At 50.3% G+C, this 12,482-nt stretch overlaps 1 protein-coding gene across 2 annotated transcripts; it reads right to left on the minus strand.

Annotated features, from left to right (window-relative positions):
• Positions 1 to 892: 892 nt before the first annotated feature.
• CCDC43 (coiled-coil domain containing 43) lies at positions 893 to 12,478 on the minus strand. Of its 2 annotated transcripts, XR_012626330.1 has the most exons (6): positions 12,109 to 12,478; positions 6,681 to 6,768; positions 4,355 to 4,490; positions 3,626 to 3,684; positions 2,070 to 2,307; positions 893 to 1,961 (listed from the first exon to the last, which is right to left on the minus strand). XR_012626330.1 is itself a non-coding variant. In XM_074849916.1 (5 exons), exons 1-5 carry the CDS (start codon positions 12,283 to 12,285, stop codon positions 2,120 to 2,122), a joined length of 648 nt encoding a protein of 215 aa, XP_074706017.1. In that variant the 5' UTR covers positions 12,286 to 12,478; the 3' UTR covers positions 893 to 2,119. The 2 variants fall into 2 exon arrangements, 1 of the variants encoding a protein (XP_074706017.1); XM_074849916.1 differs by having other exon boundaries at positions 893 to 2,307.
• Between the last annotated feature and the right edge of the window lie 4 nt (positions 12,479 to 12,482).

A 12,482-nucleotide genomic window follows, 5' to 3' on the forward strand; every position in this document is an offset into this window, starting at 1 on the left:
CAGAGCTCTGAGAAAGAACAGGAGCTGCGGAGGGCTGCAGGGGGAACATGAACCAGCCAGTCTCTTAGCAGAAGGATGGAAACCTTCTCTTTGGGTAACCCAGCACAGCCGTGGGATATGGGGACCCAGAGTACAGCATGCCCAAATGCAGTGTAAGTCAGGACATGTTGCCTCAACGATACTTATGTGGCTTCTCAGTTGGTGTAAAAATCTGGAGTTGTATGGACTGTGGATTTCTCCTGGGAGATTAGAAATTATTTAAAATTTTAAAAATTAAAAAAAGAAAAAAATGAGGAGCAGCTGAGGGAACTGGGGGGGTTTAGTCTGGAGAAGAGGAGGCTGAGGGGAGACCTCCTGGCCCTCTGCAACTCCCTGAAAGGAGGGTGCAGAGAGGGGGGAGGAGTCTCTTGAGCCAAGGAACCAGCGGCAGGACAAGAGGGAATGGCCTCAAGCTGCGCCAGGGCAGGGTCAGACTGGCTCTTAGGAAGGATTTCTTTGCAGAAGGGGTTGTTGGGCGTTGGAATGGGCTGCCCAGGGCAGGAGGGGAGTCCCCATCCCTGGAGGGGTTGAAGAGTCGGGTTGACCCAGCACTGAGGGATCTGGTGGAGTTGGGAACGGTCAGGGTGAGGTTTGTGGTTGGACTGGAGGAGCTTCAAGGGCTTTTCCAACCTGGATGATTCTGGGATTCATTCCCTGCAAGGCCCCGCGGAGGGAAGGGCACTGTGGGATGCGAGGTGTGAGTGAACAAGGACCAGCACCACAGCAGCAGGGTCAGCCCTCTGAAACGCCGCTGCCAGGCAAGGGGACGGGGAGGAGACAGGGCAGGCACGAGGGGAGCCCCACACCGCGCGCCGCAGGCGCTACCCACGATGGTCACAAGAGAGGAACCCGCTTCTTGGCCAACCAGTTTTATTATTCAAGTCCAAAGATAAAGCAGTTATACTCACACTTGCAGCAGCTAGTTAAACAGGAGGCACAGCCCTTCAATCAGACGTGCCGAAAGCAGGCGCTGGGGGCCGGCGCAGCAGCAGCACACACGAGGCACACCGGTTCCTCCCGCGCCCCCGGAAGCGCTGCAGCTCCTCCCTCACGCTCCCTTTACAGAAATTAGTGTTCCCCTCTCCAGAGGCGGGTGGCACCGTCACGAAAAAGGCTGGGAACGGGCAGGTAATGAGCCCTTCGGAGGCGGCTCCCGATCGCAGCTCTGCCCCGGGAGAGCAACCAGCCTGTAACCGCAGCGCATCCAGCTCCCTTACAGCCGCCGTTAAAGCGTTCGCCCCGGCAACCACCGTGGAAATAACAGTCGATGTTCACCCACAGGAAACATCGGGGAGCACCATTTTCCAGTATCAGCACGAAGTCTTAAAATAGCATAAGGACTCAACCAATTTGCTACCGCTGTGGCTGATGCTCAAATCAGCGCGGAATTACCTCGCCAAGAGCCTGCGGGTGGTGCAGTCTCGTAGCTGCAACTCATATATATTTCATAACGTTTCCTTTCTCTTGCTGCAGAACAGCACTTGCCCTCGCTGAGGTCAGCTCCAATCTCCGCGCTCTCAGCTCAGCCAGAACAAAGACCTGGCGTTGTTCTTGGCAGCATAAATACATGTATTTGCAAATACATTTTTCAAGGCTAGTGTTAAATAAATTCACATTCGCCCTGTAGCAGCACGTCCTTAATTACATGTCAGGAAGGGGCTCTGCTCTGTTCGCAAATCCTAACACGCTGTTGCTGCAAACCAAGGCCGGCAGGAGGACGCAGCCAGCTCGGAAGCCCTCTCCTACAGCTTGTTTTGCTTTGCTTGAAGTGGTTAGGAGTAAAACTCAATCAATTTAAGAACACGGACATAATTACTTCACCGTTCTTTGGTACAGACATTGGCCACAATAACTGACTGGGACATCTGACACCACAAGCACATGGCACGCTTCGAGTTTAAGAGGTGCTTGAAATTTCTTTTCTGCTATGAAAAAAAAAAAAAAAAAAAAGAAAAAAAAAAAGAAAATGCTTCCAAACAACCACTTGCCAGCCACGTGCCCAGAATTTCTGCTGCTTTTTAAACACACACCATATTCATAATTAATTTTATCCCTTGAGAGTCCAACTGGAAAATCCCGGCTATCGCTTCCGCTCGCCTTTTTGTGTCCTTTTCTTCTCCTTCTCCTTCCGCTCCTGCTTGGCTAGCTTATCCTTCTCTCGCTGGAGTTTATCTTGCTCTTTTTTCTTCTGGAACTCATCTCGCAGCAGCTCCCGTTCCAGCTTCCTGGCATTCAGGACATCCTCCACGTTAGTGTTTCGGAACAGCGCTGGCGCTGCGTTAAGGGCTGACAACGCTCGGGCTGAAGCCGCGCAGCTTCCGCTCCGCAGCCGTATTTCAGAGCTCTGAACTAGACTCTGGCTTCAGCTCACGGGCTGGTTTGTTCTGCCTTCACCTTCTCACTCCCACTTCTGCTTCCTCACCAAGCAGGGAAGGAATTTGGGAATGAGGAATGGAGAAAGAAAAAGGAATCTCGGCCTGTTTTTCCAAATAGAAAAGTCACGTAGAGTAAATGCACGCTCCCTAGAAAAGGATTTTTTCCTACAAAAATCAAGTTGCCTACAGGTTCTTAAGACTGATACGCGAAAAAATTTGTAAAACCTCTACAAACTGAAGAGGAAGGGAAAGAACACGCACGGTACAGCCTCCTCCCATGGACTCACCCCAGCTGGGTGTACGACACACGTACACGTGTGTGTGTGTCTGCACCCGCAGCCGCTGGGATCGCGGCTGACGCCCCACCACAGCGAGCCCACGGCCAGCGGGTGCCAGGCGTCCCAGTCACTCCCAGCCACTGGGATGGGAACGGGGCCGACAGCACTGGCTGGGGCAGCTCTGCCCGTCCCGCCAGCCACGCGGGAAGGCTGCAGACGTGGGAACGGAGGAGGCTGCTCACGCCAGGGATCCCCACGGCCTCACGTCCTCCCTCCCGCAGTGACCGGTGCCAAATGCTTTGGGAAGAGCATTAGAAAGAGCAAGTGGGTGTCTCCTCCGCTGCCTCCTCCTCCTAACCATCAGTAATGTAGGGACAAGAATAATTTAGGCTTCACTTTTTAATTATGTGATAAAACCTGCTTCCATCTTAAACCTGCCAGCTGGTGAGCTTGAGGAATATCCCAAATTATTGTGTTGAAAAAAACGTGGGATACCTGGTCCTTGTTCATCTTTAACGTTCAGCTGCACCACGGCCTGACGAGTTTCACAGTAGTTTTCCTTCTGTTACACTTTTAATAATTCCTGATTTACCTCTCCACACACCAGTTAACATTAAGCTGATGTTCTGGGAGAATTATCCCTATTAATAAGCATGTTCTGTGAAGCTTCAGAGAGGGTGGAAGAGGGAAAGAAGGAATAGAGGAGAGAAAAGAGAATGATCAGATCAGTCTCAGCTGTGCACACAGGGCAGGGAGCAGATGGACCTCTGACTTTCATTAGGAGCAAGGTTATGAAAAGAAAAATGAATTACCAAACTTAAAAGGTGGCCCTAAAGAAACAAGGAGCATCAACTCAGACATGGATGGGAAACTCACCGTGGAAGCTGCCTTCCTCCCAAAACACCTTTGGGTCATTGACAATTCAAAGGATACATTTTTCTGATCCAATATTTACTGCTGTTGCAATCGATCCATCCTGTTCATCCTCACCAGTGAGAGAATTAAGGAAATATGGACATCAGTAATGAACTTGTGCCTCTATACAGTCACACTTAAAACATGTCAAATAACTGTTTTATCAAGCCACAGGGAAGAAGCTGGAAATTAATGCAGACAACCATGGACCAGGCAAGCACAAACCCCCACGTTCAGCTCCTTCCTGTTGCTCCAGTGCCAGGGACGATTCCCTCCCTTCAACTTTGCACTTCAAGGAAGAACTTGTTCTTCAGCACTGCGAAGACATAACGTTAAACTCTCCCACTCTACACATACTCTCTAAAGAGAATCTTTTCAATAGGTTTCTCATCAGAAAGCAAGCAATAAATCCGATACACGAACTACCGTGCAGTTACTGGGAGGTGATTCACTACAGCAACACACCTGGACTGGGCAAGCCTTACCCAGCCGAGCACGTGTTGGTGGGGAGTGTGAACATGGAGGAGAAACATACTCAAAGGAGCGTCTGCTCATGGCACTCCACAAACTAGGAGCTTGCATGCTTTTTCCCATGGAAGTTACTCTATCATGGAGAAGGAAGATTGAAAAGTTTCCCCAATTCTCCCCACTAGACACTGCAAAGCTGGAAAGGGGTTGTTTTAGGAGATTTTTAATAAACATTGTCCTTCAAAGCACCAAGTCTCAACTGGGTCAGGAAAAGGATATTCCTCCTCATCCGTCACGTTGGCATACTGGGCCAGGAGGGCAGCTTTCCTTTGCTTCTCTTCCTGGGAGACCTCCTTTGGCTTCACCACTATCTTGGCCTGCTTCTCCATCATGCTGGCGATGGCTTGGATCTCATCTGGCCAGGAGAAGAGTCAGAGCATCAGTCAGGCCCTGCAGACACGGCAGTGAAGCCCCAGCTGAGAGATGCCACATGCCGCTGCTTCCTGCATCTGCAGTCCCCCAAAGGCACCGTCCCCCCGTCACAGGCTGTGTCCCTGTCGCCGGGGACAACACGCCGAGCTAAAGGGAGAAGTCTCACCCAAAAACATCCCCGCCCTCCTCCCACGAGCCTTCTCCCAAGGTCACTAGTGGTGCTGTCAATGCAGGGCACAGCGAGCCGGCCTTTCGGGGAATTCAACCTGACTCGAGAGCAGGAGCTGCTGAAGAGCCACCGAGGGGATGGCTCAGGCCAGCGCGGCGTCTGACGCGGTGACGTGACCCCAGCTTCTGCCCACCAGGAGGAATCCCCTCGTGCTGTGCACAGACACCATCAGATACTGTTTTTCCTGGACCAAGGGAAGTTTCACAATGAAACTTTGAAATCAGTAACACTCTTGCTAGTGAAAATCCATTTTACTCCCAAGTTGCACTCTCTTCTGGTTAAAAGCAGCCAAATATGTTTAACTATGTACTAAAACCCACATCCACAGAAGTTCTGAAACCCGAAGTGACTGATCAGTTTAATATTCTTCCTTTTCTACCTACCTAAGGAAACAAACAGCTGATTCACCTTTTAACACTGAAGTTCTGCTGCCTGTTTCTCAAAGTGACTTTTGGGTTTTGAGACCAAATCTTTTCTAGTTTGTTAATAACTTATCCTCAGGATTCTGTTATTCTAAGTAGATACAGACTTCATTGGGGATTTATCCTTTTATGGAACCACAGTGAAATAATTAAATCCTTGCACTTCTAACAACCTGGACACATACTGCTACCTCCTTTCTGTGACAAGTAAGAAAAATCCCTGTGGGTAACCAATGGTGAGGAGTCCAGCAGCAGCTCCAGCAATTCCAATCACTTGTCCCCAAAAGAGGGATTTATTTTATTTAATCCACAGAATAGCATAACTTTTTCCTCTCCCCAGCCAAAGGCAAGGTTGTGCCAAGGACAGACTTCAGTGAATTTTCAGGGAACGCCACTGAGCTGCTGTGTGGTTCAGCCGCCTCATCTATAAAGAGGAGGTGAGTGATCTGGGTGAAATGCTGAGGTTTAGACAAGAAAAGCGCTATATAACCGCAGCCTCACAATAAGGCTCACTGGGAGAACTATTTCTAGAATGACATCCATCAGTGACAATATTCTGTTTGCAACCAGAACCAACAAAAAAATGCAAAACAAACAAAAAGCAGGATTTAGCCAAAAGGGATGTTACATTGTCACGGGCTACGGTTAGGTCCGTGCAGTTGGAAGATTACCAATTGATCCATGCAGTATGCTTAAACCAGCAAAATCTTTCCAGCATGTGACTTCATTGTACTCCAGAGCTCTGCTCAATGACCAGAACAAGCCTCCCCGATGAACAAGAACAAGACGGAGGTGTTCGCTCCCGAGCCGACAGCTGAAGACGAGGGATGAATTCAGAGAGGGTACAACGAAACGGTGGGACTACACACGACTGGGAAAGGAGCAGCATTAGTACAGCAGCAGCGGCCTCACAGAGCTTCCCCCCCACAGGCATTTATGGAAAAAAGGGACAGTTTTAAGAGAAGATTTTGGAAGAGGAAAATAAGAATGCTTTCCTGTCGGGTACTGGGGTGAGCAGCAGCAGAAGGGACAGCACAGCTCTCCATAGGTGCAGTTGTAGTTGTATAAAACCACCTGCTTTCCAAACCAGCATAAACTGAAGTAGCATGGGCATTTTACAGTACGCTATACCATAATAACTGCATCTGCCATCAGCGTTAGCTGCCATCGCTACATTGTTAGCGCTGAACGGAGAGAAAGCCCTAGGTGTTTTGTGAAACTGAAAAAATCCTACAGAAGAAAAAAAAAAAAAAGAGCTTATCCTCTGCAGCATTATGAACCCAAAGAGCAGGAGAATGCTAGGGACAGCCAAACGTGAAACTACTCATCCTCATTTCATATTTCAAGACAAAACAGTAAATAAGCAGCAATAGCAATGAGAAGCAAGTCAGATCTGCAAACATATTAATGCAGCATTGGTTTTAACTCCTAACAGGACGAACACACAGTCCTCATCTTGAGAAGGCCCTGCAAATTACTCATACCACGAGGAAAGGCAAGGCACACCGAGCAGCGACACTACCTTCTTTTTTCTCTTTGGCGTCAACAATCTGAGATTCAGACCACTTCTCGACTACTTCCCTGCAAACATCGTTTAAGAGATCTTCTTCCTAGTAAGGGAAAAGAGACTTCTCAGTCTTAGAACAAAGTTGGTCTGTTTTAAACAGGCACGAATCAGATATGAAAAGTATCAGCTGCAAAGAATCTGAACACCCAGCAATGAGCTCAAGCGATTTTCACATGAAGTCTGCTCGTTAAATGCACACACAGGACTTTTGTTAACCTGGGACGATACGAGTCATGCGATGCACTTACTTGTGGACACAGCTCAGGACTAGAGAATCCTTGACCCACTAGGCAAACGCAAGGTGTCGAGGCTGCCACCCAACAGCTCTGCACCGCGCCGGGCGATGCCTTATCACCGCGGCCGTTTGCTTTTCACATGACAGCTCTAACACCACACGCTGGTTTCGTAGCGGCTGGCTCCAGGTGCAACAGCCCTACAAACACTGAGGAAAGGCAATTGGGGTATCTTCACTCTAGAAATCTGCTGCCCAGCATCATCTCTCTTCTTGAGCAAGGCTGCAGAGAAGCTACTCAAAGGCCACCTCCAAACAGTGAATAAGTTAGACTGGATGAAACATGGGTCGGGGCCAGTATGGAGCTGAAACCACTCTGGTGGTACCAACAGACTATCTCCTCCCACCAGCAGGGATGTTCTCGTCCCCCTCGACCTGCCTGGAGCATTACCCACGATCTAGGGGTGGCAGCGGAAAGCATTTACACTGTTGTTCATTACTGAGGAGGACTAAACTGAAGGGAGAAAGGAAACGCACCCAACCACACCAGGATGGAATCCCCATCGCCAGATCCTTCGCTTGTGCAGCTCCACCGTGACCCGCTCTCTCCCCAGAGCCTACGCACAGCTTCTCGGGGCACTGGTCAACACCGTAATTCAAGTTCCCGCAGCAGACGGGCGACACACTGCCCTACCACATCTCAGCACACACGGACGCTGCATTTCTGCAAGGACTGCCCAATATGCAAGTTCAGATTACAGAAGCTGAATCCTGGCGAGAAACACAACCCTGATAAAGAAAAGTGTTTTGAAGAGTTACAGCCAGTAGCACTTCACTGAAAAGACATATGTGTACAACGGGCAGGGAGTTTCGATACCTTTTAATTTATTTTGCTTATTAACACTAAATGGGGTTTGCCCAGAGCTCAGAAAAACACAGCAGCAGAGAGGCTTGAGGGGAGCGGATATCAAATAGAAACTAGCTGGCCAGGGACGCCTCAGGAATGAGCCAACTGGCATTGAGACGTGCCCTTCCCCTGCCCCTCGGTGCACGGCAGCTGCTCGTGCTCAGGCTGGAGCCGGGCGCTGCCTGCAGGTCCCCGCGGTCATCCCGCTCTCCCGGGGCAGCCGCACTGCGCTCGAGCAGGGACCAATCCGGCAGCAAAGCAACGGTGACCTCTTACTAGAGCTGTTCTGCCAGCCCTGACCATCGCCTACCCTGCCTATGCCAAAAGCTAGCTCTGAGGCAGAAAACCTGATAAACTCGGCCTAGAAAAGAACTGCTTTTATAGTTGTGTAGGAACCAGACCTCCACTATCTGCCCCTTTCCCCACCTTTCACAGCCAGGCGTGCAGCAATTGGCGTTTCAAAGATAAGCACATCAAAGCCCTGTGTACAGACTTCCCACCAAAAAGACACCAAGTTCACAATCCTTATCTTGAAAACTTGGGACACCAGGTACCTAAAAAAAGTGCCTTCAATTTCCAGGACAGACTGTCACTGAAAACGTTACCCACCCAGCAGAGCAAACCTTACCTGCATGGGGGACAGCAAAAAAAGTTGAGTTCTCCACAACTGTGGGACAGATGAGGAGATAAAAAACATACAGAAAAATCTCTCCACCTTCTGCTCCAATACTATTAAAGAGCAACTCAGAATAAAGTCCTCCCACCCCTACAACAGCTAAGCACAAAATCCTGCGTGTAACAGGCAGATGGCAGGAGAACCGAGACACAGCCATCACACAAAGCGGCCGAGCACCGAGATCACGAGCACAGTTCAGGGCCGTGCACACAACAGAACAAGGTCCCCGGGCTGGGGAGGAGACACTACAAGGACAAACACGTGGGATATCTGAGGTGATCTGCAAACAGAGACAGCAGAAGGACGAAGGGTTTGTGATTCCCACCGATATCAGACTGTTTTAAGAAGTCAACATGCCTTTAATGAGGGTGGATCCAGAGGACAGATGATGCCTAATCTGATAAGATCAGGTATAAGAACAGGTGGGTCAGGTCTGGACGAACCCGCTGACCCCACTCCCACCAGGAGATGACACTGAGATCCTCACAGGAACACGTGCTGGATGAGCAGAACAGCAACAAGGATGATGTGCACAGAAACACCATTTCAAGTGCCAGTCAGAGGGACTCTTCCAGCCCTCAGACACACAGTAAATCACGAAAAGTAACAAAAATCAGCATTGTTCAAGGACACAGAAGACATGAAGGTTTTTAAGTGTCAGAAACACTCATAATAAAAGGAACCTCCTTAACAGATGGGCTCCCCTGAGTGCGGGGAATACTGGCCCACTGGAATCAAAGCGGGCAAAATGATGAGCAACTTTATAGTAAGCCAGGAGAGAAGGTTGGCACCTGGTTTCAGTGTGCAGGAGGAATAAAATCAGGCAAGGGATGATAAAGGAATGGCAGCAAGGGGGAAGGAAAATGAATGGCAGAAGACTAACAATGAAGGCAGAGACCTGTGCAACCTTCTAATAAGGGTCTGAGCAATATCGGGTATTTGTGTATCGTTGGAGGCAGGCCTGTGAGGGGAGAACACAGAAGTGAGATGTTTTAGTGATCCCAGAAATGATGAAAAAACAGCCCTGGAGAAAGGAAGCTGGAGAAAGGCAGAAACAAAAGACCAAGGTGACAGCACATGAATGGACATGAATGAAGCAACAGAAAAGAAACATGATGGGGCAGCCTGGGTGAAACTAAACTGTTACAGGAGGAAGCAAAGAGAGGTTCTGTCACGCAGCGCAGGCCGTTTGCTGTAGCACCCTTCTGTCTCACTGCGCTCTGGATGGAGACCTTGAACACAGCACTGACTTCTGTGCCTCTGGGAGACTCGCTCCCCACATGTAAGAGCAAACTCTGCTAATAGTGGTGGAGTTCAGAGAGCTGAGGGTGCAACTGCCAAATACCTTCATCTAGTATTCCCCAAACAAACAAGAAATGACATTGGTTTAGAGGTTAGTAAATACAGAGAAAAATTAACTATGGAAAATACAAGTGAGCTGGATTCTGCCTGGTTTAAAGAGAAGAACTGAACAGAAATAGATCTCAGTTCTAAGTTTCTTGATTTGAAATGGTTACATAAACCCAGGGAACTAATGCAGGACATTGTCAGGACTGAGGAACCATGGACATGAGTGCAGAGGTTCCCTGAAATTCATTTTTATGAAGGTTGTCAAAAACAAACAAACAAAAAAATTACCCGGAATTTGTGTATAGAACAAAGATAAAAGACTTGGCAAGAAAAGCCCCAAATTAACGTAATAAAAGATTGTTTCAAAAGTCAATACAGAAGTAAGCACAGAGTCTATAAATAAAGGAAAAAAACACACCGACTAAAGTAATTAGAAACTCTTAAGAATGTAATTTTTAAGAAAATACTTTAAGAAAGTCATTAAAAAGTTTGAGGGTTCAAGAGACAAAAATGTTTTATAAGAATTGCAGAAAAATCCAACTGAGCTCAAAACTGCAAATGAAGCAAAAGTCAGCTGTGATTGTGTCACAAAGAAACTAGAGAGAAGAAACGGGGCTGGGGTGCAACATGTAGAGGGTAAAGACAGCCCATAACTCGCTGAACATGAAAATCCCACACTGGTCCTCAAACTGGGCGGCAGTGCAAGAGAAGGGTAACTCAGCACTAAAGAGAAAAGGGGAAATGTCAGAACATCACACAGGCATGGCGGGGCGAGGGCGGCCGCCACGCTGCACACCTCGACAGCTCGCGCTGAGCACGCGCAGCGAGACGCCAGGCCCAGCCCAGGCCTGCGAGTCTGCAGCCAGCCTGGGTGAGGAAATGAAATGAAGCAAGTCTGGTCATTACACGTAAGTTAATCAACCTCAGCTGTTTTAGAAGAGCATTTTCCAAAGACATTTTGCTCTGTCCCTAACACCAGCAGGATGCACTCTTCGCTTCTCCTATTATTTTAGGCACAAAGCTACACTGGCACAGTTACGCTTCATTTAGAAACTACTGCACTGCTGGCGCCCCAGGGTGGGGAAGGGATGGTGGAAGGCAGTGAAGAGGTGCTCTGTCTCTTAGGAAAACCCGTTAAAAAAGGCATGCAGTTGGTGCACAGAATACATGATATAGTTACCTAGGATAACAAAAAGCTGACTGTAGAGACTAAGTCCCTTTGAGTTTCATGCTCCTATACAGACATTTTGGGAGGAAATCAGCAATAGCCATTGAGCAGACTGTTATTCAACAGCAGCACACACGCATTATTTAAGGTTTTACACTACAAAATATCCATTTATGCAACATCCTAAGATGCAGATACTGTAAAAATCCTACAGCTCGCAGTGGAGATGCCTGTTGAAGAGAAACTCTCTTCTACACCCTCCTAAGCTTCTCCCAGAAATCTGGCATGGGGAGAGGCGAGCGCTGCCCACTCCTGAGAGCTCCAGCCTCTGCCCATGCAGGCAGCTTGTGTCTGTCTCAGCTGGGAATGTGCTGCAGCCTGATCCAAGGGCCTGGCTCCTGGGAGACGACACGGTGCTCCGAGGAACGAGATCTGCTGGAGGAACGATGACCACTTAACACAGCTACCGTTGGGCCACTCTAAAGGAGCTGTCATTAAAAATCACCTCTTAAACCACAGTCGGATGCTACCAGAAAGCCACCCTGCTCGGAGGCTACAACCCTGTGTCCTCCACACAAATAAGAAGTGACCCTGGTCTTCCCCCACACAAGCAGCCACGCTCCGCAGCGCCTGCCAGAGTTTCTGATCTGTCTCAAAACTGGCCCAAACACCTCTCCCCAACAAACAAAAAACCCCAAACAAACTCCAAACACCTGAAGGACCCAGAAATGCCCCCAGAGAACCTGGAAAGGTCCCCAGAGGTGTTGGGGACCCCCTGGGGAAGGCGCTTATCCACATCAGGGGTTTGGGGGAGCAATGCCCGCGTGTTCCCCGCGGTTCTCCACGCCAGCCCCCGCGGAGCCTCGGAGCCCAGCGAGGCCGCGGCCGCCCGGCGCCTCCTGGGCACGTGGGGGAGTCCCGGCGATGAGACAGAAAGCTCAGGGGCGCGGAGCGGGCGGCAACACCCTCCGGAACCAGCCCCTCGCCCCGGGAGGCTCGTCCCGCCCGGCCCGGCCGCCGGTGAGAGGAACCCCCCGGCCCGTCCCTCACCAGGCAGGCGGCCAGGACACCGCGCAGCGCCTCCAGCCGCTCCTCGTCGCTCTCCTCCTCGCGGAGCAGCCCCTGGATGTAGGCACCGTAAACGGCACGATCGAGGCCCAGCGCCTCCAACCGCGCCGCCAGCCAGGCCGCGAAGCCGCCCTCCGCCTCCGCGCCGGGCGCCGCCATCTTGGAGCAGCAGCGCCGCCGCGCATGCGCACCCGGCCGCCCGCAGAGAGAGGGGAGGGGGCACGACGGCGGCCGCGGAGGCCAAACTTATGGCGGCGCCGGAGGGGGAGCGGCGGCGCTCAAGGGCCAACCCGCCGTGCCCGGGGCCGGGGAGCGGCGGGGCTCAGCGGGGCGGCTCGCCGGTGCCCGTGGGCAAA

The sequence above is a fragment of the Strix aluco genome, chromosome 24 (genome assembly GCF_031877795.1).
Source record: "Strix aluco isolate bStrAlu1 chromosome 24, bStrAlu1.hap1, whole genome shotgun sequence".
Classification (NCBI taxonomy): domain Eukaryota; kingdom Metazoa; phylum Chordata; class Aves; order Strigiformes; family Strigidae; genus Strix; species Strix aluco.

Excerpts from the sequence above, each read along its gene's own strand:
- CCDC43 (XM_074849916.1), bottom strand. The coding sequence starts at position 12,285 with ATGGCGGCGCCCGGCGCGGAGGCGGAGGGCGGCTTCGCGGCCTGGCTG. Across the intron at positions 4,491-6,680 it reads CGCCAAAGAGAAAAAAGAAG|ATGAGATCCAAGCCATCGCC; the intron begins GTAGTGTCGCTG and ends TCTCCTGGCCAG. Across the intron at positions 2,308-3,625 it reads AAATATTGGATCAGAAAAAT|CGCTGTTCCGAAACACTAAC; the intron begins GTATCCTTTGAA and ends ACGCAGCGCCAG.